Here is a 21,911-nt window from a genome sequence, read left to right on the forward strand (position 1 = left end):
TGCGTGTGAATCATGAAATGAAATGAGCAAGTGGAGTGATAAATGTTGTTATGTCATTTCAGATCTTCGATGGGCATAATGGATCAGCGGCAACTCTATATTCAAAGGAAAATATACTGAAAGATATTATGAGTGCCATGCCAATAGGTTTGAGTAGAGAAGACTGGGTATCAGCATTGCCAAGAGCCATGGTCACAGGCTTTGTCAAAACCGACAAAGAATTTCAGATCAAAGGTATATAGATATATGCCTGTGGATGTGCCATTAATATTTTGTTAGCTGCATGTCTTGTATATCTTTACTAGTGGCGCTTCCTATCCTTCTCATTCTGATATCTGTTGGTTTTACCCGAACAAACATATATATATATATATAGCACTCTTTTGTTAACTTTTCTATAGTTTTGCAAAGATAGAGATAATTAAATGCAAATTTGACGTTTCGGATTAGGGAACAGATGGTGGTTTGAATGCTTCCACCACGTGGAGGGAAGAAGCTTGATTTATGGCTCCGAGCTAGACTTCATGTCTTCATCCAATTGGTATTGGGCTAGTACATTCACATTGATGGTTGTATGCGGGAATGTGGTGGTTGCTCTAAGTCAATTGATGAATGTGGTGGAGGCAATTACAAGAGGTGTAATATTATGGTTAAATGATGGTTTCGGCATCAGGATTTTGAGAGGTGGTAAGGAAATTAGATTGTTGCGGGCTTGTGAGTTCACTGTTCTGAGTGGAGTAGGAATTCTTGAACAGAAGAGCTCCTTCCAGTCGACTACGTCTCCCAGGTTTATAGGGTTAGGCTCTCCTTCAATTTAGTTTGGCTGGCTAGTTAGGAGGGTTACATCCTTGCTCTCCTGATCTTCGCTCACATTTATGTTGGTTCAGTTCTCCTGTTGGGTTCTTTGGCGTCAAAGCTTTTGGTGCTTGCTTTGTTGGAACTAGTTAGGGGGTATTGTGATTGCAGTCGGTCTGTTATTATAAAGCTCTGGTTCATAAGTTCTTTTTGGAAATCCATTATCCATGTAGTGTGTGCATTATTCAATAAGGTGGATCTCTCTAAATTTGTTGCAAACATTTATGTTGTTGCATTGCTAATTTATTTAGAGTCTACTACTACCTCCTCTTCTTGGAATATTAAATTTCTTATCACCCCATGATGACAATCCCTCTAATTATTGGCATCACAATTTTTTCCACTTTAGTGGGTTTACCTTCAACCTAAAGAAACATGAATTTGAGTCACTCAATTAAAAAGAAATTGCTAAATTGCTATTTATCAGGTTTTGAGTAAAAGCAATTAATAACTCATATTTACAACCCTTCAAATATTTACAACATTTTAAGTCTTGTATTTATAACTCATATTTATAACCCTTTAAAATGAAACTAACTATCTATATTTTTATTAATAATAAAAAGAATCTTCTTTATAAAACTGACACTCACATGCTACTACTATTGAAAAGGAATCAATACTCTTTGATAAGAAATATTCTTTGATAAGCAAGGAAAGCATTATATTCGGCCTCAGGAACTCAGTGGGAAAAATTATCAGTAACTAGTTAATATTGATTTGCATCAATTTCTTTTGGTCCAACCAGCAAATAAAATCCATCCCCTGCCACTGCAACAATAATACACCATATATCACCTTCCCATTAAAACTGAGAATGAGCTGCAAGTAAATTGTGAGAACGCGGATGCCTCATAAGCATGGAGTTAAGTTTGATCCCTGAGCTTTGCTACAATCCTCAACTGTAGAAATATTGAAATTTTTAAGAAGACTCTGGCCATTTCATAAGCAGTTGAGTTGATAGCAGAGTTTGTCTGTTGCTGAGTCCCAATCATAGAGATGTCTATATGAGTTATGTCAATGTCTAAGTAGCGCTGTTGAATATGGAATGTCGGTGTAAGTCCTCATCTCTGTCCAACTTATGTCAAAGGAAGGATGCTACGTAGGAAGAAAGAATTGGTTAATCGGTTGTGGATGATGGCATTTTCTCTAGAAACTGCAATATCTCCTTTATTGATTTCAAAACTCCATTGCTTCACTTGCACCTATCTTCTCAGGCTTTCATATTGATAAAAACAATGTAGAAAATTTCGATTGAGTTAGTTTCAAACCATAAAATCTACCCCAACTTCATCTAATGGGCTTGTAATATAGCCTTCTCTCCCACATTTTCTTGATTATAAAATAATGTCAAAGTAAAACAAGAGTTAGAAATATTTTTCAACAATAGTCACTTGCATCAGCTGATTATTATCTCGCTTGGTTTTCATCCTTATGGCTTAATATGGACGGACCATTTTCTGCAATATTAGGAAAGCCTACTGTGTCTTTGAAAGATCGATTTGATTAATGAAAGACATAAGTTAAAAATGTAGTGATCATCCTGTAAACAAATATATATACTCTATATATATCAAAGCAGCAGACTGAAGGCACTGAATTTGCCCATTTCAGACTCATATATGATATATCTATTCAAATGTTTACATAAACCAATATTTCATCCACAGTGGCTAAGAGTAGAATATATCAAAGACTGAAGGCACTGAACTTGCCCAATTCACTAATATATCTACTCAAATTTCTACACAAACCAATATTTCATCCACATTGGCTAAGAGTATATATCAAAGTAGCAGACTGAAGGCACTGAACTTGCCCATTTGAGACTTATATATCTATTCAAATTTTTAAGCAAACCAATGTGTGATCCACAGTGGCTAAGAGTATATATCAAAGTAGTAGACTGAAGGCACTGAACATGCCCATTGCAAAATTCAGACTCATATCTATTCAAACTTTTACACAAACCAATGTTTCATCCACATAGGCTAAGAATATATATCGAAGTAGCAGACTGAAGGCACTGAACTTGCCCTTTTCAGATTCATGGCCATTTCATAAGCAACTGAGTTGACAGCAGAGTTTGTCTGTTGCTAAGTCCCAATCATAGAGATGTCTATATGAGCTATGTCAATGTCTAAGTAGAGCTGTTGAATATGGAATGTCAGTGTAAGTCGTCATCTTTGTCCAACTTATGTCAAAGCAAGGATGCTACATAGGAAGAAAGAATTGGTTAATCGGTTGTGGATGATGGCATTTTCTCTAGAAAATGCAATATCTCCATTGATTTCAAAACTCCATGCTTCACTTGCACCTATCTTCTCAGGCTTTCATATTGATAAAAACAATGTAGAAAATTTCGGTTGAGTTAGTTTCAAACCATAAAATCTACTCCAACTTCATCTAATGGGCTTGTAATATAGCCTTCTTTCCCACATTTTCTTGATTATAAAATAATGTCAAAGTAAAACGAGAGTTAGAAATATTTTTCAACAATAGTCACTTGCATCAGCTAATTATTATCTCGCTTGGTTTTCATCCTCATGGCTTAATATGGACGGACCATTTTCTGCAAGATTAGGAAATCCTACTGTGTCTTTGAAAGATCGATTTGATTAATGAAGGACATAAGTTAAAAATGCAGTGATCATCCTGTAAATAAATATATATACTCTATATATATCAAAGCAGCACACTGAAGACATTGAATTTGCCCATTTCAGACTCATATATGATATATCTATTCAAATGTTTACATAAACCAATATTTCATCCACAGTGGCTAAGAGTAGTATATATCAAAGACTGAAGGCACTGAACTTGCCCAATTTCCTCATATATCTACTCAAATTTCTACACAAACCAATATTTCATCCACATTGGCTAAGAGTATATATCAAAGTAGCAGACTGAAGGCACTGAACTTGCCCATTTGAGACTTACATATCTATTCAAATTTTTAAACAAACCAATGTGTGATCCAAAGTGGCTAAGAGTATCTATCAAAGTAGCAGTCTGAAGGCATTGAACATGCCCATTGCAAAATTCAGACTCATATCTATTCAAACTTTTACACAAACCAATGTTTCATCCACATAGGCTAAGAATATATATCGAAGTAGTAGACTGAAGGCACTGAACTTGCCCTTTTCAGATTCATATATCTATTCAAACTTTTACATAAACTAGTGTTTCATCCACAGTGGCTCGTGATTTTCAAAATATTTATGTATGCCATAATAAGCACTTCACGAATCAACTAGAAATTGAAGGCACTTGCACAAAGAATATAATAACAGAAAACCAACGTATTCTTGCACAATAATATTATTGATGATAACACTATGCATAAATTGTTATTGCTTTGTTGTAAGCCAGAGCAGGATCTTGATCTTCCTTGGCACAGATGTTACTGTCAGATGGACTGAGATGAATTTTTGCAGCCCCATTCCTCAATCCAACTTTATTCCTTTTCAATTTTGGGGCCATGAGAATCTGATAGCAGCCAACAACTTTCTTCTTCTCCTTCTCAACCGTCTCACCACCATCTTTCTACTTTTCTTGATCTTTTCCCTGTTCCTTGCATGCGCTACTGTTGAAGTCTTGACAGCGGGATTGCTATTCTTGGGCATCAACAACATTATTAGGTTTAATGGACAGTAATTTTCCCACAAATGTAGACCTGGGTTCGACAGGATTCCCCATCAAATCTCTGAAACCCACAGCCCCCCAGTTGCAGGGATGAATCTGTTCATTCTGTGAAGATCTACTCCATCAAGAATCAAGGTGCCAAGGTTGAGAATGCCCTGTGGGTGACCAGAAGGACGACGGACCTGCAGTGCCAAGAAACTCATGCCACTGAAATCTGTGCTCCCATAGCCCTTGAGGAGAGTGGAAAGCAAGACCCTCACAGTACCTAGCAGGGTATCCCTGAGGCAACCCACGCAGCATATCTCCATCATCACAGCAGAGGTTTCACAGTAGAGAAAACTCTCTTCCACTCTGAATATGGCCTTGTCGTTCCACATAGGGTTTGCGCCCCCTGTTCTGTCAATTTGCGTCGTCAGTTTTTTCTCGAAATTGATCCATACAACACAGTAGGTCTGCATCATGCCAAAAAGATGCATCTCCTTCAGATCTTGAGCTGAGATGATGTTAAGCTCCAGCTGTGTGTAAGCTTCCCCCATGATGTAGAGTGAATTTACTGCACAAGGAAACACAATATTCAGAGACCACCCTGATTGAAATTACAGGAGAAGAAACGCCATGAATGAAATCTTTTGAAATCTAAACATTGTATAGAACTGACTTATAAGACAAAACACATCATAGACTCTCTAGCTCATGATGATGAAAGCAGATGGAAATCAGTGCAGAAGGCCACCCCAAATGGTCATGATCGAAGCCAAGAAGCAGAAAAACCCATTCATAAATACAACAATAATGGAACAAACAAAAACAAATTTGTACCAAATCCATTTGTTGTTTCATTTTAGAATTTTATTGTTGTAATTTCCATTTCAAAACTCCATTACTTCACCTGCACCTATAGTCTCAGGCTCTCATATTCATAAAAACAATGTACAAAATTTTGCTTGAGTTAGTTTTAGATTATAAAATCTACCCATTTCAAAACTCCATTGCTTCACCTGCACCTATCTTCTCAGGCTCTCATATTGATAAAAGCAATGTAGAAAATTTTGGTTGTTAGTGTTAGACTATAAAATCTACCCATTTCAAAACTCCATTGCTTCACCTGCACCTATCTTCTCAGGCTTTCATATTGATAAAAACAATGTAGAAAATTTCGGTTGAATTAGTTTCAAACCATAAAATCTACCCCAACTTCATCTAATGGGCTTGTAATATAGCCTTCTTTCCCACATTTTCTTGATTATAAAATAATGTCAAAGTAAAACGAGAGTTAGAAATATTTTTCAACAATAGTCACTTGCATCAGCTGATTATTATCTCGCTTGGTTTTCATCCTTATGGCTTAATACGGACGGACCATTTTCTGCAAGATTAGGAAAGCCTACTGTGTCTTTGAAAGATCGATTTTATTAATGAAGGACATAAGTTAAAAATGCAGTGATCATCCTGTAAACAAATATATATACTCTATATATATCAAAGCAGCAGACTGAAGGCACTGAATTTGCCAATTTCAGACTCATATATGATATATCTATTCAAATGTTTACATAAACCAATATTTCATCCACAGTGGCTAGGAGTAGTATATATCAAATACTGAAGGCATTGAACTTGCCCAATTCACTCATATATCTACTCAAATTTCTACACAAACCAATGTTTCATCCACAGTGGCTAAGAGTATATATCAAAGTATCAGACTGAAGGCACTGAACTTGCCCATTTGAGACTTATATCTCTATTCAAATTTTTAAACAAACCAATGTTTGATCCACAGTGGCTAAGAGTATCTATCAAAGTAGCAGACTGAAGGCACTGAACATGCCCATTGCAAAATTCAGACTCATATCTATTCAAACTTTTACACAAACCAATGTTTCATCCACATAGGCTAAGAATATATATCGAAGTAGCAGACTGAAGGCACTGAACTTGCCCTTTTCGGAGTCATATATCTATTCAAACTTTTACATAAACCAGTGTTTCATCCACAGTGGCTCGTGATTTTCAAAATATTTATGTATTTCATAATAAGCACTTCATGAATCAACTAGGAATTGAAGGCACTTGCACAAAGAATATAATAACAGAAAACCAACGTATTCTTGCACAATAATATTATTGATGATAACACTATGCATAAATTGCTCTTGCTTTGTTGTAAGCCAGAGTAGGATCTTGATCTTCCTTGGCACAGATGTTACTGTCAGATGGACTGAGATGAATTTTTGCAGCCCCATTCCTCAATCCAACTTTATTCCTTTTCAATTTTGGGGCCATGAGAATCTGATAGCAGCTAACAGCTTTCTTCTTCTCCTTCTCAACCATCTCACCACCATCTTTCTGCTTTTCTTGATCTTTGCCCTGTTCCTTGCATGCGCTACTGTTGAAGTCCTGACAGCGGGATTGCTGTTCTTGGGCATCAACAACATTATTAGGTTTAATGGACAGTAATTTTCCCACAAATGAAGGCCTGGGTTCGACAAGATTCCCCATCAAATCTCTGAAACCCACAGCCCCCCCAGTTGCAGGGATGAATCTGTTCATTCTGTGAAGATCTACTCCATCAAGAATCAAGGTGCCAAGGTTGAGAATGCCCTGTGGGTGACCAGAAGGACGATGGACCTGCAGTGCCAAGAAACTCATCCCACTGAAATCTATGCTCCCGTAGCCCTTGAGGAGAGTGGAAAGCAAGACCCTCACAGTGCCTAGTCGGGTATCCCTGAGGCAACCCACGCAGTATATCTCCATCATCACAGCAGAGGTTTCACAGCATAGAAAACTCTCTTCCACTCTGAATATGGCCTTGTCGTTCCAAGTAGGGTTTGCGCCCCCTGTTCTGTCAATTTGCGTCGTCAATTTTTTCTCGAAATTGATCCATACAACACAATAGGTCTGCATCATGTCAAAAAGATGCATCTCCTTCAGATCTTGAGCTGAGATGATGTTAAGCTCCAGCTGTGTGTAAGCCTCCCCCATGATGTAGAGTGAATTTACTGCACAAGGAAACGCAATATTCAGAGACCACCCTGATTGAAATTACAGGAGAAGAAACGCCATGAATGAAATCTTTTGAAATCTGAAAATTGTATAGAACTGACTTATAAGACAAAACACATCATAGACTCTCTAGCTCATGATAATGAAAGCAGATGGAAATCAGTGCAGAAGGCCACCCCAAATGGTCATGATCGAAGCCAAGAAGCAGAAAAACCCATTCATAAATACAACAATAATGGAACAAACAAAAACAAATTTGTACCAAATCCATTTGTTGTTTCATTTTAGAATTTTATTGTTGTAATTTCCATTTCAAAACTCCATTACTTCACCTGCACCTATAGTCTCAGGCTCTCATATTCATAAAAACAATGTACAAAATTTTGCTTGAGTTAGTTTTAGACTATAAAATCTACCCATTTCAAAACTCCATTGCTTCACCTGCACCTATCTTCTCAGGCTCTCATATTGATAAAAGCAATGTAGAAAATTTTGGTTGTTAGTGTTAGACTATAAAATCTACCCATTTCAAAACTCCATTGCATTTCCTGGACAGTCACGGTAGCATTTGTAGGTGATTCTCACTGCATTCTTGAATCGCCTGGAGGGTTGGTTTCTCTTTTAACTGTTGATCACAGGCTTGAGACCAATTTTGAAGAGTAAGATTCTTGCCATGATGCAGAACAAACCATGACCGTTTGTGCTATACGAGTGTCTGTATTCCTTTGGTCGGTTGATTGTGGAAACCAGTCTTTGTTTAGCCAGTTTATTGTTTCAAGCTCTTGATTTGTATTGATATATGACACTGTAGGAGAGAGCGCATAATGGCCAGTGGTGATGAGATTGGTAGATTGAATATGGTTGGTGGAGCCGAGGTAGGAATCTGCACAAAAGATAATGATTCAAGAATGACTCTAAGCTTACTAGATAACCAAATTCTCAACATACCTTGCAATTTTCACACTAGCCACTTACGGATTTTCAAACATCAATGTTTAGATAATAAATAATGGATGGCATAAAAAAAACATAGACATTAACACCAAAAATAATAAAAATCACATGAATCTACTAAGAAAGCAGAAACACATAAGGTATCATCTTCACATTGGATACTTTGGAGAAACGCAATCTTGAGTACCACGATCAAATAAAGAAACACCAGACTACAGGAGAAGTGAGTGTTAATTTTTAAAATTTTGATATAAACATTGGTTTTCAAGAGAAATTGCAATTAACAATGTACAAATTACTGAATAAATAATTACCAATTAAACTTTTAAGTCACGTTTTAAAGGTGCAATTAAGTTGAGCTTTTATCTTGTCATTCAATTGATGGACACTGAATATTAAAAATAAGATAAATATATAGGAGTAGCATGTGAGTGTCAATTTTATAAAGAAGATTCTTTTTATTATTAATAAAAATATAGATAGTTAGTTTCATTTTAAAGGGTTATAAATATGAGTTAAAAATACAAGACTTAAAAGGTTGTAAATATTTGAAGGGTTGTAAATATGAGTTATTAATTGTTTTTACTCAAAATCTGATAAATAGCAATTTAGCAATTTCTTTTTAATTGAGTGACTCAAATTCATGTTTCTTTAGGTTGAAGGTAAACCCACTAAAGTGGAAAAAATTGTGATGCCAATAATTAGAGGGATTGTCATCATGGGGTGATAAGAAATTTAATATTCCAAGAAGAGGAGGTAGTAGTAGACTCTAAATAAATTAGCAATGCAACAACATAAATGTTTGCAACAAATTTAGAGAGATCCACCTTGTTGAATAATGCACACACTACATGGATAATGGATTTCTGCACTTTATGCCTTACGGCATTTTCTTTGCAACATCTGGTACAAATGCTAGTTATACTCATTTACGGGTACTGCAATATCTCTCCAAAGTACAATATCTCTTCAAAGCTCTATATCACTTTAATAATAAATTGTAGAACGCCAGTCCAACCGCGAATACATCATAATCTGGAGATGGCCAATTTAATCAAGTCCTTTCTTAATATCTTTCATACCACATTTTTTGGAATCTCATTTACAAAAGCCACATGACGAACCATACATTTTTTGGAATCTCATTTACAAAAGCCACATGACGAACCTTCTTGTATGGTGCCACCTATGAAGACAAACCCAAACCAGGAAGAAGTATGGCATGTTTAATAAGGATAGTAGTGACATAATTTGGAGATGACCAATTTAATCAAGTCCTTTCTTAATATCTTTCCTACCGCATTTTTTGGAATCTCACTTACAAAAGCCACATGACGAACCTTCTTGTATGGTGCCACCTATGAAGACAAACCCAAACCAGGAAGAAGTATGACATGTTTGACATAATTTGGGAAGCTTGATGAAATAATTAAAAAATTCAAAACTATCCCCCTGCTAGTTAGCAATTTTCAAAACCTCTATTGACAGTCTAAATATACCGTATTTACAACGCAAATTACCTGTTGAGCTACACAGTTGATTACACTGTTTTGAGATAGTGTGCTTCCCGGTTTCGTTACAATATATGTCATTGGAACCAGGCCAGCTTCTTTGTCTGGAAACCTGAAACCATGCATAATATTTTAAATATGACTCTTCAACACCATAGAAATCAATGACCAGGTATAATATATTTTGCATAGAGGATTCCTTGTGATTGACACAACTCAGGATTATAATTGTAAACTTTGTACCTTTGACTCTTAGGGGATCGGTCACATCATGAGCGTTGGTCTTTTAGTAGCCTACCTTGTATCTACCATAATAACCTAACAGAATACAACATGATGTTGATTTGGTTTGGGTGAAGCACAAGGCCCAAGTATAACTCTATGATGATTAGGCATTCATGATTATTAGGAATCCATGTCTTTACTGTGGCTTGGGAAGTTCATATCAGCTGGTTATAAATACAACACCTATAGGCATTTTGCAACATTAGGTCAAGAGAATTTGAGATGAAACCTTATAGTTAAATAACAGAATAGGAAACCACTCTGAAGTAGTTTTCACGTCAGTTTCTGAACAATGGTCATGGCAAATGAAAATTTTAAAAAGGCAAGAATTACTCAGAACTACATGCTAAAAATTGAGTATGAAGAAACATTGTACTTACGATATTACCGCAACACCTGTAATCTCAGGGCGAGAATGTAGAAGTGATTCTAATTCAGCAAGAGCAACCTACAATGCCATGTCCAGGAAAAATTAAAAATTATGTTATGGTTGAGGTTAAGTATTGAATCATTTGCAAAATTTGGACATCAACAAGTTAAGAGACTTCTCAAAGAGAAGCAGATTATACCTGGTAACCCTTATATTTGATTAACTCTTTCAATCTGTCCACTACAAAGATGTAGCCTTCATGATCAATGTAACAGAGGTCACCTGTTCGTAGCCAACCATCCGAATCCAGAGTTGAACTAGTCGCTTCCGGATTGCTGAAATAACCTGCAATAGAGTAAAACTGATTTTTTAAATCTTTAAATCTGACCTTTAAAAGATCTGTTTATTTAAGGCAACGATACATATCCACGATCCTCATCTGCCAGAAGTTTCCTTTTCCAAAAGATGTAATTTTCTCAGGGTTAAGCGAAGAAGTTAAGTTCAAGGGGTTGCTTCACCACAGCTAATTGAGAACCTCCAGAGAATTGGATTGGAACTCTTTCCACTTGCATAACTCTATTCCACCATCTTAAAATTTTGTTTGTTGGTATAAAACTTCGATGAAATACTTCCTCTCTAGAGCAGGTTTCGAACTATGCATTGTATTTAAGGTTGTCTCTTGTTCAATATCTTTATTATGAACAAAAGAAAGTTTCAGAAAGAGAACATACCTTTCATGACATATGGACCACGAAGCCACAGTTCTCCTTTCTGGTTTGGGGGCAGAGGAGCTCCTCAAACAGGATCAACTATCTTTGCTTCAGTATTTGGAGACAAGAAGCCAGCCGTTCCATAGTGTCTACTTTCTTCTTGACTGTCTGTGGATGCCCCCATTCCCATTGTTTCCGTTAGCCCATAGCACTGCAAAATATCATGCAACCTTACTTGAGAAAAAGCATAGCCTAGGTGTAAGCTTACCGAGATAGTTGTCAGGTCATGGCTCTAATACCTTGGTAGCAAGCAAAAAAATGGCAGAAACTGTCTTAGTTGTTGATGATTAGTCAGAGATATTCAATGCTCAATGCAAGCCCCTGTACTTGTTAGATGCTTGTTTGTAAGCATGGCTAGGCATATACACGCTGGCTAAGAAGACCCCATAGGTGTGATGTTGCTAATATCTGCGATCCACCATCCAGGATATACTTCAAATTACCTCTAAATGCTTTTTATGTTTGGTACACGTGCCCCTGGGCTCTAGAGTATCATATGGGTGGGAAAAAGCTATCAGTCAAACCTCTGTGCAGACCAAGAAAAGGCTGATCCTACCCATACAATCATCTGCTCAGTAGGCTTCAAGTTTGTGACTAGCTATTTTTTAATCCCAGATGCCTAAGTCACCCAAGCTATAGCAATTTGGTCCCAAAGACAAACACCACTACTGTGCACAGATTTAGCCAGACTACACAACCTGGTTTGTTAAGAGGAAGGAAATCTGCCTAACATCGAAGCCGGAATATAGTCTAATGAACTCTACTTTTCCTTGAGGTAAGTGATTCTTGAATGCAGATTCTTGTTTCTAAAAACTTGAAAAAAGTCCGTGGATTTTAATCTTGACTTTGTTATAGCTAACTAGAAGGAAAAGTTATTGCTTATTAGTTCAATTCCAAAGTACTTTTCTCTGATCCATAGCTAGGGCCAGATGCATTTCAACAATAGATTCCAAATCTGGCTAGTAAAAGCTTTGTTGTATAGGTACTGAAAGGTCAATCCTGTGTTTAAAGGTAAAGATAGAAGGCCCCTGTTAGCCCTCATTTTCTCTTACAGGAAGACCACTGCACTAGGCTAAAAATGAATGAGGCACACTTAACCGACCTAATAAAGACGGATAGTAACTTTTTATACCCCTCAGTGATTGAAGAGAGTGATTATCTAGTCAGTGTCCATATCTTTAAATTATGTAAAAGAAAGCAAAGTTAGTGTTCTAGTATTTGTATTTCTATAGTAAGTAGACCAGAATGGCAGAAAAGAAGAAAACAACTTTACTTGTCTTATTGTGACTCCAGGGTACCAAGAAATAAACTCCTCTGTGGACTCTTTGGTCAGGGGAGCTCCACCACATATAACAGTGTGCAAAGAACTCAAATCATTTTTCTTTGCAATATCGACTTTGTTCATAGCCAACAGGATGGGAGGCACAAGAGGCAAATAGGTGATTCTGTACTTCTGAATCAACCGAAGCATCTCCACGAGATCAAACTTAGACAGCACAACAATGGTGGATCCGGAACCAAGCAACGCACAACCAAAAGCCGCAAGCCCATATATATGAAACATGGGCACCATACCCAGGAATGAATCAGTCTGATTCCGGGTACTATTCTCAGGAGTGAATCCCAAGCGCTTCAGCACAATGCAAACCATAGCAATCAGATTTCTGTGGGTGGAAATGACCCCTTTGCTCATTCCAGTAGTCCCGGAGGAATAGAGCAGTGTGGCAGTATCGTCTAGCCAGATTTTAACAACAGGGGCATGGGCAGGATTCGAAGTCAGGAGCTTGTCTAGAGTAGAGATGTAATTTTGGTCATTCTGGGAGGTTAATTCAGATGAAGAAGAAATGAGCACAATGGCCAATTTGGTGGCTGCCAATTTGACAGCCAAAGATGGCGTGGCGAAGGCCAACACGGCTGCCGAGTCTCTGGCTTGCTTCGCTATCTCAGCCGCAGTATTTAGCGGATTGGTGGTCGTAACGATGGCTCCAATGGACAAGACAGCCATGCAGATTATGGGGAAATACATTGAATTCGCCGAGAGGATGAGTACAACGTCGGATTTTCTGATGCCAAGGCCGGCTAAACCAGCGGCAAGTGACTTTATGCTCTGCCATAGTTGCGGAAATGTGGTGGTTTCCCCAGTGACAGAGTCGATGAAGGCTATGCGGTCATTGTGGCGAAGCGAGGAGACGTAGGTGGGGAGATCCAGGAATTCGTCTGGGGAAAATCCACTGGTTTTCGATTGCTGTACGGATTGCTGGAGTACGTCTGGTTGGAGCTGCTGCGGGGATCGATCTGGAGACCCATTGCTCTGTGGAATTCTGGATTTAATACAGGAGGAAAAAAGAAAATAAATTTGTGTGCAGGGAAGGGAATTCGCAGATAGACGGAATGGAAAGGATTGGGACTGGGTTTATATAGATGCTGGCTCTGTTAATACGACAAAATATTGTACAAGGACGATGGCCTGTGATGCTCGTTCTGTTAACATATGGTAACAGGCCGAGGGCCTGTGCAGCTTTGTGGTTGACTTCTAAATTTGGGAGGTGGCGACTGCGCGCGAGATAGTTACGGAGGCTGTTGGGATTTTATTATGATCGGAGTTACATAATATGGAACCTTTATGGATGTGGGTTTTTTAATGGTTATGGATCCACCACAATTATCACAAGGTATCTTTTCTCCTCATTTCAAGGGAAAAAGATATCTGGTCTTATCTTGGCTTCTTAAAGGAAAAAAAGAAATTTAGATTTGTGTTATTTAAATTAGTTTTTTATTGTATATATTGGACATTTGGATTGTAGAGGTTACTTATCAAGTTTGTAATAAATTATTGTTAAATTAGAAATTAAATAAAAAAACTCACAAAATTTCTAAAAAATCTCATTAAAGACAACTCATTTTAGTTAAAAGTTAGAATAATTAAAGATAGTATCTTTACATTAAATATCAGATTATATAAATATATAATAGGGACTTTAGGTATCTTTTTTAGTGGGGAAATTAGAATCATTATATTTAATATTATAATATATTAATTTATAATAAACATTAAAATATTTACTTCATTAATTTATAATATACATCAAAATATTTACTTTATTCAATTGAAATTTAAAAAATAATAAAAATTATAATGTTTTCTTCATTATTATTATTGATTATAAAAATAATTAACATACAAGTTAAACATATATAGATTTAAAAAAACAAGTAATAAGATTCTTAACCATGGAGATTCACCCTTATTTTATCATGGAGATTCTTATAAATAGGTTTTGTTACAATATAATGAGCCAATACCATGACTACAACTCATTTCATATAACATTTGTTCATATAACGTGTTTTTAATTAATCAATTATATTAAATGGAGAAAAATGCATAATTATTTTAGAGATAAATTTTAACATTGATTATTATTAAAAATATTCTAGAATATTCTATGGAAGTTAAATCTCTATAATTCACCTAATAATTATTATGTCGATAGACATGCCTATTTCAATATAGGCCTTCCAAATTTCTAATATAATTATTAGGTGGATGGTTTGTAGAAATATGATGTAGAATTGCAACTGAAGTTTTATCTAAAATCAAGAGACATAATCCTACTCTATTGAATTTGCAATTTAGAACAATAATCTCAAATATGCAATAAGAAATAAGACACATGCACAATATTTTTCCAAGGGAAATCAACTGCTAAAAACTCCTTAAGCCTACATGCATTAATCAGATGAATAGGGATGTATCACAATTGCTTGCTCGCTCTGAGCACAACTTGCAAGTGAATAACATATTTGTGTTTTCGACTTAGTCACCGGAGAATCCACAGTAAGAACCATTTTCTGCCAACGTTTCAAATCCCAACCGGGATCCATCATCAGGACAACTTGAATGCTTGATAGAAGAAGAGCTTATTTTAGGGTTTAAATAGTAATGAGGAGAGAAAAGATGAATGTCGGCTCTCAATTTTTGATGAGAAGTCGGCTGACTTTCATTAATTTAATTAATTAATTAATTATTTATTTATTTATTTTAGTCTCATAATAATTAAAGATAATTAGAATAATGAAATTAAATTGATCGAAGTTGATGTTAATTTTTTTTTAGAAAATTGAATTAATATTTAATATTTGATCAATAATATTAATTAATATTGATATTAATTGAAATAATTATTATTATTTATCATAAATTAATATAATAATTAGTAGTCAAATGAGAAGCTCTGATCGTAGTCAAATTCTGCCTCAGCTTGAGCCCCTATTTCCTTACACAATTCCTAGAGAATTAGGCCTTATTTTTTAGGATTTGTTCTCCAAATTGATTGTGTGATTCTCAAGGTTGATCATATGGTTGCATGCAACACCTGTACACTCTGAACTAGTCTACATTTGATGTTACACTTCCTTGGAATCTCCACCACACCTGGGGAACACAAATTCTCTACATGCACTAGTTATTTTGGGTTGATTAACCAATTAACTAGATGATCACTAAGTTAGATTATTGTTCCACTACACAACTGGCCTTCCACTAGTTCCTCCAACTATTTGAACTAGTTTAAATGAATATAACTTGAAATAACTGACCTTGATTGCTACAAATTAACAATCACGCATGCTTAACTGAACTCCAAGCCCTCTAACTCGAATTTACAGAGTAAACTGAGTGACAAAAGCCATGTCACACAAGTTAACTGCATACAATTTATCGGAAGATGTGGAAATTCAAATTTTCTCAATTTCACCAAGGCAAAATAAAATTGAGACTTTCTTCTTGCACTTCTCAACACTCCCTCTCAACAAGAAAGGGATTATCAACCACCCCTATCCTGCACCTGTGGAACTCGAACTTCCCTCTTGACAAAGCCTTTGTCAAGATGTCAGCATCTTGTTCCTCTATTAGAATGTATTGTAGCAACATTATCCACCTCTGCATGCAATCTCGTAAATGATGATATCAAATATCTATATGCTTGGATTGATCGTGAAATACTGGATTCTCAAAGAGCTTAATGAAACTATAATTATCACAATAGATCATTGTTGGATCCATCATCTAACAAAACAATCCCACAAGTGTCTTTCTTGTCCAGATCCCCTCACATGTTGCTTGACTTGCAACCATGTATTATGTTTCTATAGAGCTGAGCACCACAAATATTTGCTTCCCGCTATACCAGGAAACTGTTATGGAGCCAATACTGAAAATTCCGCCTAATCTACTCTTTCAGTCAGATGGACTCCCTGCCCAATCTGCATCTGTGAAGCCACACAGTTTCACTCCCTCTGTCCATCTATACCATAATCCACATTGGGTAGTGCCTCTGAGGTACCGTAAAACATGTTTCATTGTCTTCCAATACAATTTGGTTAGCTTAACCATAGCTTTTTTTAGTTGGCTCACTGTATAACACATATCTGGTCGTGTGTTCACAAGATACATTAGTGAACCCACTAATTATTGGTAAATGGTAGCATCCACCTCTTCACCTAAAGTGGCATTCTCCTTCCTCTAGTTGATCTCTAAAGGTGTCTCCATGGGCTTACAACTCTCCATGTGGAATCTCTGCAGTATCTCATTTTCATACTTGTCTTGAGACACAAACAATTCTCCATCACCTTTTCATACTTCTAGCCCTAGGAAGTAGTGCATGAGACCCATTTCCTTCATTTCAAATTTCCTTGCAAGATCCTCCTTGCAAGCATTAAGCAGCTGCTCATCACTTGTCAATATTAAATCATCAACATATAAAACAATGATAAGCAATTTACCTTCTACCAAAATATGATAAAGGTTCGCATTTGCTTCACTTTTGGTGAATCCCAAACCAGTGAGATAATGGTCGATCCTGGTGTTCCAAGCACGGGGTGTGTGTTTGACACCGTACAATGCTCGCTTGAGTCTGCACACATGATACTCCCGATCAAATGTCTCAAAACCTTCTAATTGCTCGATATACACCTCTTCCTCAATAACACCATTAAGAAATGTTATTTTTACATCCATCTGGTGATCTTCCACCCCATATGTGCATCCAGTGCAATAATTGATCTAATGGATGAATGCCTTGCTACAGGAGAAAAGATTTCCTCATAGTCAATTCCCTTAACTTGAGAGAATCCATTGGCCACAAATCTGGCCTTATACTTCTCTATGTTTATGTTTGTTCCATGCTTAACTTTGAAGATCCATCTCGAACCCACAACTGAAATATCTACCAATGTTGGGAGCACTTCCAAAACACTATTCTTCATGATGGATTCATATTATTCCACCATTGCATCAACCCAAACAGATTTCTCAACTGCTTCATCAAAAGAGGATGGCTTAGTTCTACAAGCTTAGTCATTAGAGCCATGTAACTAATGTACCTCTTAAGTGACCTCCTTTGCCTACATAAGTTTGAAGGAACTCCTACATTATTCCTTGCATCGTGCACCAATCTATCAGCTCCCCTAGTTTTTTTTCTCCCTTCTCTGGATGGTTCTACTTGAGTGGATGTCTCCACTCTGCTTCCTCTTTGTTCCTCCATTTGTGGTTGCTCCACAACTACCTAAGGCTCCTTCTTTGGAACTAAAATATCCTCTTCTAGTAGGATATGAAGCTCCCTCTCAAGAGAGCACCACATCACTTTCTCCTCATCAAACTTTATCTCTCTTCGCACAATTAACATTCCTAGGGGAGGTAAGTATACATGGTAATTATGTGGAGTTTTAATGTAACCCACAAAAAATCCCAACTCTATTGTTGGCTCAACCTTCTTCCTCGAATGTTTGGAGACATGGTAGTGAACTGAGGCTCCAAAAATTCTGAAGTGAGACACATCTGACTTTCTCCTTGAGAAAGCTTCCTCTAGTGTAATCATACCAAGAATCCGACGAGGACTCCGATTTTGCAAGTAGATTGTTGTGTTACATGCCTCGGCCCATAAATGAAGTGGTATGCCTTGGTCATGTAACATAGCTCTTGCATCTCCAACAATGCTATGGTTATTTCTCTTAGCTACCCCATTTTTCTGCGAGTTTTGGGTTGTTGTCATCTCTCTTCGAATGCCTTATTTCACACATAAATCATTGAATTCATTAGAAAGATAATCACCTCCATTGTCGCTCCTATGAACCTTCACCTTCTTGTCAGAATCTTTCTCAACTAGTGCCTTGAATTCTACAAAATTTGAGAATGTCTCATCCTTATTCCACATGAAGAAGATACAACACTTCCTTGAGAAATCATCAATAAAAATAACAAAATACTTATGTTTAGGAGTGAAGGTTGTTGAGAAAGGTCCTCAAACATCAAAGTGGAGTCTTTCCAAAACTGCGTGTGCTTTGTTGTCTCAATCATGGAATGTGGATTACACATACTTTCCCAAGGTACAACCTTTTCATACATCTTTCTGCTCAAGTGCTTCTTTTGAGAGGCCAGTGGTTATTTGCTGCATAATTTTCAGGGTGCCATGATGAAAATGGCCCAATATCCTGTGCTAAAGTTCACCGACCTCGCGGCTTTGCACTTTCTCTGCCTTACTGCTTATTGCAATACAATCTTCCACATCCAAATTGTATAGGTTCTTCACCCGAACCCTGATCTGCTTCACTTTTCTAGTGGCTATGTGTCTCAGGAATGATTTTCCTTAGTTGAAGATCACATCATAACCACAGTCTTTCAAAACTGCAACAAAGATGAGATTCTTCTTTAGGCATGGAGAAAACATGACATCTTTGAGGCGAAGAGGGAATCTTGATTCCCTCTTAAAGGTGACTGTACCAATCCTGGTAGCATTGTATCTTCCGTCCTCCCCCAGCTGAATATGCATCTAGAAATATTTATCCTCTAGGTCACTGAAAAAATATCTACACCCTGTCATGTGGAATGAGACACCGAAATCCAAGTACCACACACTCCCCATCACAGAGTTGGCCATGCATGCGATAAGGGTGAAGTCTAGCTCAAACTATGAAGGCGATGCCTCACCTATTTCTCCTCCTGAGTTCTACTTGCTAGACTTTGTGTGGACACTTCGTAACATAGTGCCCAAATTCATGACAATTGAAGAAATTTATTTTTGACAAGTCTTTCTTCTTTCCCCCTTGGCTAGATTCAGGTTTGGTTTGAGATTTCTTCCCTTTGCCCTTCTTTCCCTTTCCTACCAATGCAAAATTTTCTTCATCCTCTACTTTGGATGGAGTTCCATCCAAGTTATTTCTCTTGAACTCTTCTTGTACCATGTCAAACTACTACCTTTCCCACTTTGGTAAATTTTCCCTTCCATTCACTGAGTCCTGGTAGTTGTGCCAGGATTTTGGAAGTCCTAGAAGAGTTAGGCTCACCAAGTCCTCTTCTGCAACAGCCACACCAACCCCTCCAATTTCATCTCGAACTTGTGTAAATTTGGTGAGATACTGCAAAATAGTATCATTCTTCTACATCTTAATGTTTCGAAGTTTGTCTTTGAGGGCCAGTTTTATATGATCACTGCTATTCTCAAACAGCTTTGTCAGTTCCTTCCACACGTGAAAGGAGTTTCTTTTCCATGGATATTTGGGACAATGTGGTCTCACAATCCCTCCAAGATTGTTCTCCTGGACTTGGCTAATCTTTCTTCCAATGGGATAGGTTTTGTGCATCAAACGCCTGTGGTTTTGCAATATTTATCTTGACATATTCTAGCAATCCATTGTCATCAAGCATTGCCTCCATGAGATCCTTCCATGCAATGAAATTCGAGTTGCCTTCCAAGGCATACTATAATCTCAGTCCGTTGAATATCATCTTCCCAATACTAAAGAAATACTGCTACACTGAAGCTGTAAATTTGAACCTCCTGAGGAACAACTTCGAAATTCGAATTTGAATGTGAATCATGCTCTGATACCACGTAGAAATACGATGTATAATTGCAACTGCTCAATCATTTTTATTTAAAATCAAGAGACACAATCCTACTATACTGATATGTGGAATTTAATTCACAATTTAGAACAATAATATCATACATGCAATACGAAATAACACACTGCACACTATTTTTCCAAGGGAAAGCAACTGCTAAATAACCCTTTAGCCATCTTGCATTAATCAGATGAATAAAGATTTATTACAATTGCTTGCTCGCTCTAAGCACAACCTAAAAGTGAATAACCTATCTCTCTACTCAATGAGAAACTTTGATCGAGACTTTGTAAAATTTTACCTCAACTTGAGCCCCTATTTCCTTGTGCAATTCTTAGAGAATTAGGCCCTATTTTTTAAGAATTATTCTCCAAATTGATTGCGCAATTCCCAAGGTTGATCATCTGGTTGCATGCAACACCTGTACACTTAGAACTAGTCTACAATTGATGTTACATTGCCTTGGAATTTCCACCACAATTAAGGAACTCGAATTCTCTCCACGCACTATCTATTTTGCATCGAATAATCATTTAACTAGATGATCACTAAGTTAGAATGTTGTTCCACTGCACAATTGACCTTCCACTAGTTCCTCCAACTATTGGAACTAGTTTAACTAAACAAAACTTGAAATAACTGACCTTGATTGCTACAAATTAGAAATCACACATGCTTAATTGAATTCCAAGCCCTCTAACTCGAATTTATTGAGTAAACTAAGTGACACAAGTCATGTCACACAAGTTAACTACGTCCAAGTTGTCTGCTAATGTGGAAATTTAGATTTTCTCAATTTGACCAAGGCAAAATCAAATTGAGACTTTCTTGTTGCACTTCTCAATAGGTAGAGATTGGACCTCTATGAAACATACTGAAATTTTCATAGTAGTATTCACAAATCAAGGGTTCATATTTATCTCCAAATTAGTTATGCTCTTTTAATTAATTTATCTCAAATGAATTAATTTAAAAAATGTCATATCAAGAACTCTCATATTGAGTAAATAGCATTGACAAGTCACAATATGGGGTTAAGCTTAGCAATACTTTTCATTCATTCATCTATAAAGTCGTTTGGTGGTCTTAACCTACGTAGTGGGAAACCAGGTTTGTTGGCCACTGAATCACATTATAAGTCATCCAAAACATAAATGGTTTGGGTCTATTTAACCAAGCCCTATAACGCTGACAGTGTGGAAACCAACTAGTAAGCATAACACTGAAAACATAAATGCTACCCGACATATACAACCAAAATTAACAGACAAAACTTTGACCAACTAATCATATGATGATTCCACCAACACAGGATCTTTAGCACTTGATCCTAACAATTTAGATTGCGACAGACATGGGATATATCGCTCAATACGGCCCAAGCAAGCTTTCTGATTCTGCAACTGAAATTAAATAAACTAGAATTTTTTTGAGTGTCTCATAAACCCAACTGAAGAATTTTAATATTTAAAAAAAATTATATATTAATTTTTTTTTCCAAAACATATCAAATGAAAATTAATATTTAATTTTAAACAAATTTCATTACTATAACTATAAAAATACATTCTAAATAAAAAATTTAAAGTACCATTTTTTAC

General features: G+C 36.7%; 1 protein-coding gene and 1 pseudogene across 2 annotated transcripts; both read right to left on the reverse strand.

Moving 5' to 3' along the window:
• Positions 1–4,562: 4,562 nt before the first annotated feature.
• LOC149214649 (protein SRC2-like) lies at positions 4,563–5,045 on the reverse strand. The gene has a single exon (XM_089389461.1). The coding sequence runs from the start codon at positions 5,043–5,045 to the stop codon at positions 4,563–4,565; it is 483 nt and encodes a 160-aa protein (XP_089245587.1).
• A 4,639-nt stretch (positions 5,046–9,684) lies between these two features.
• On the reverse strand, positions 9,685–13,888 carry LOC149214650 (beta-phenylalanine coenzyme A ligase-like; annotated as a pseudogene). The gene is made up of 6 exons (XR_016250407.1): positions 12,679–13,888; positions 11,367–11,556; positions 10,835–10,980; positions 10,646–10,713; positions 9,990–10,092; positions 9,685–9,827 (listed from the first exon to the last, which is right to left on the reverse strand). The product of XR_016250407.1 is annotated as a beta-phenylalanine coenzyme A ligase-like (transcript).
• Positions 13,889–21,911: the final 8,023 nt, after the last annotated feature.

The sequence above is a fragment of the Pinus tabuliformis genome, chromosome 1_1 (assembly GCF_031772625.1).
Source record: "Pinus tabuliformis cultivar Carrire ecotype Pingquan chromosome 1_1, CPIR1, whole genome shotgun sequence".
In the NCBI taxonomy this organism is placed as follows: domain Eukaryota; kingdom Viridiplantae; phylum Streptophyta; class Pinopsida; order Pinales; family Pinaceae; genus Pinus; species Pinus tabuliformis.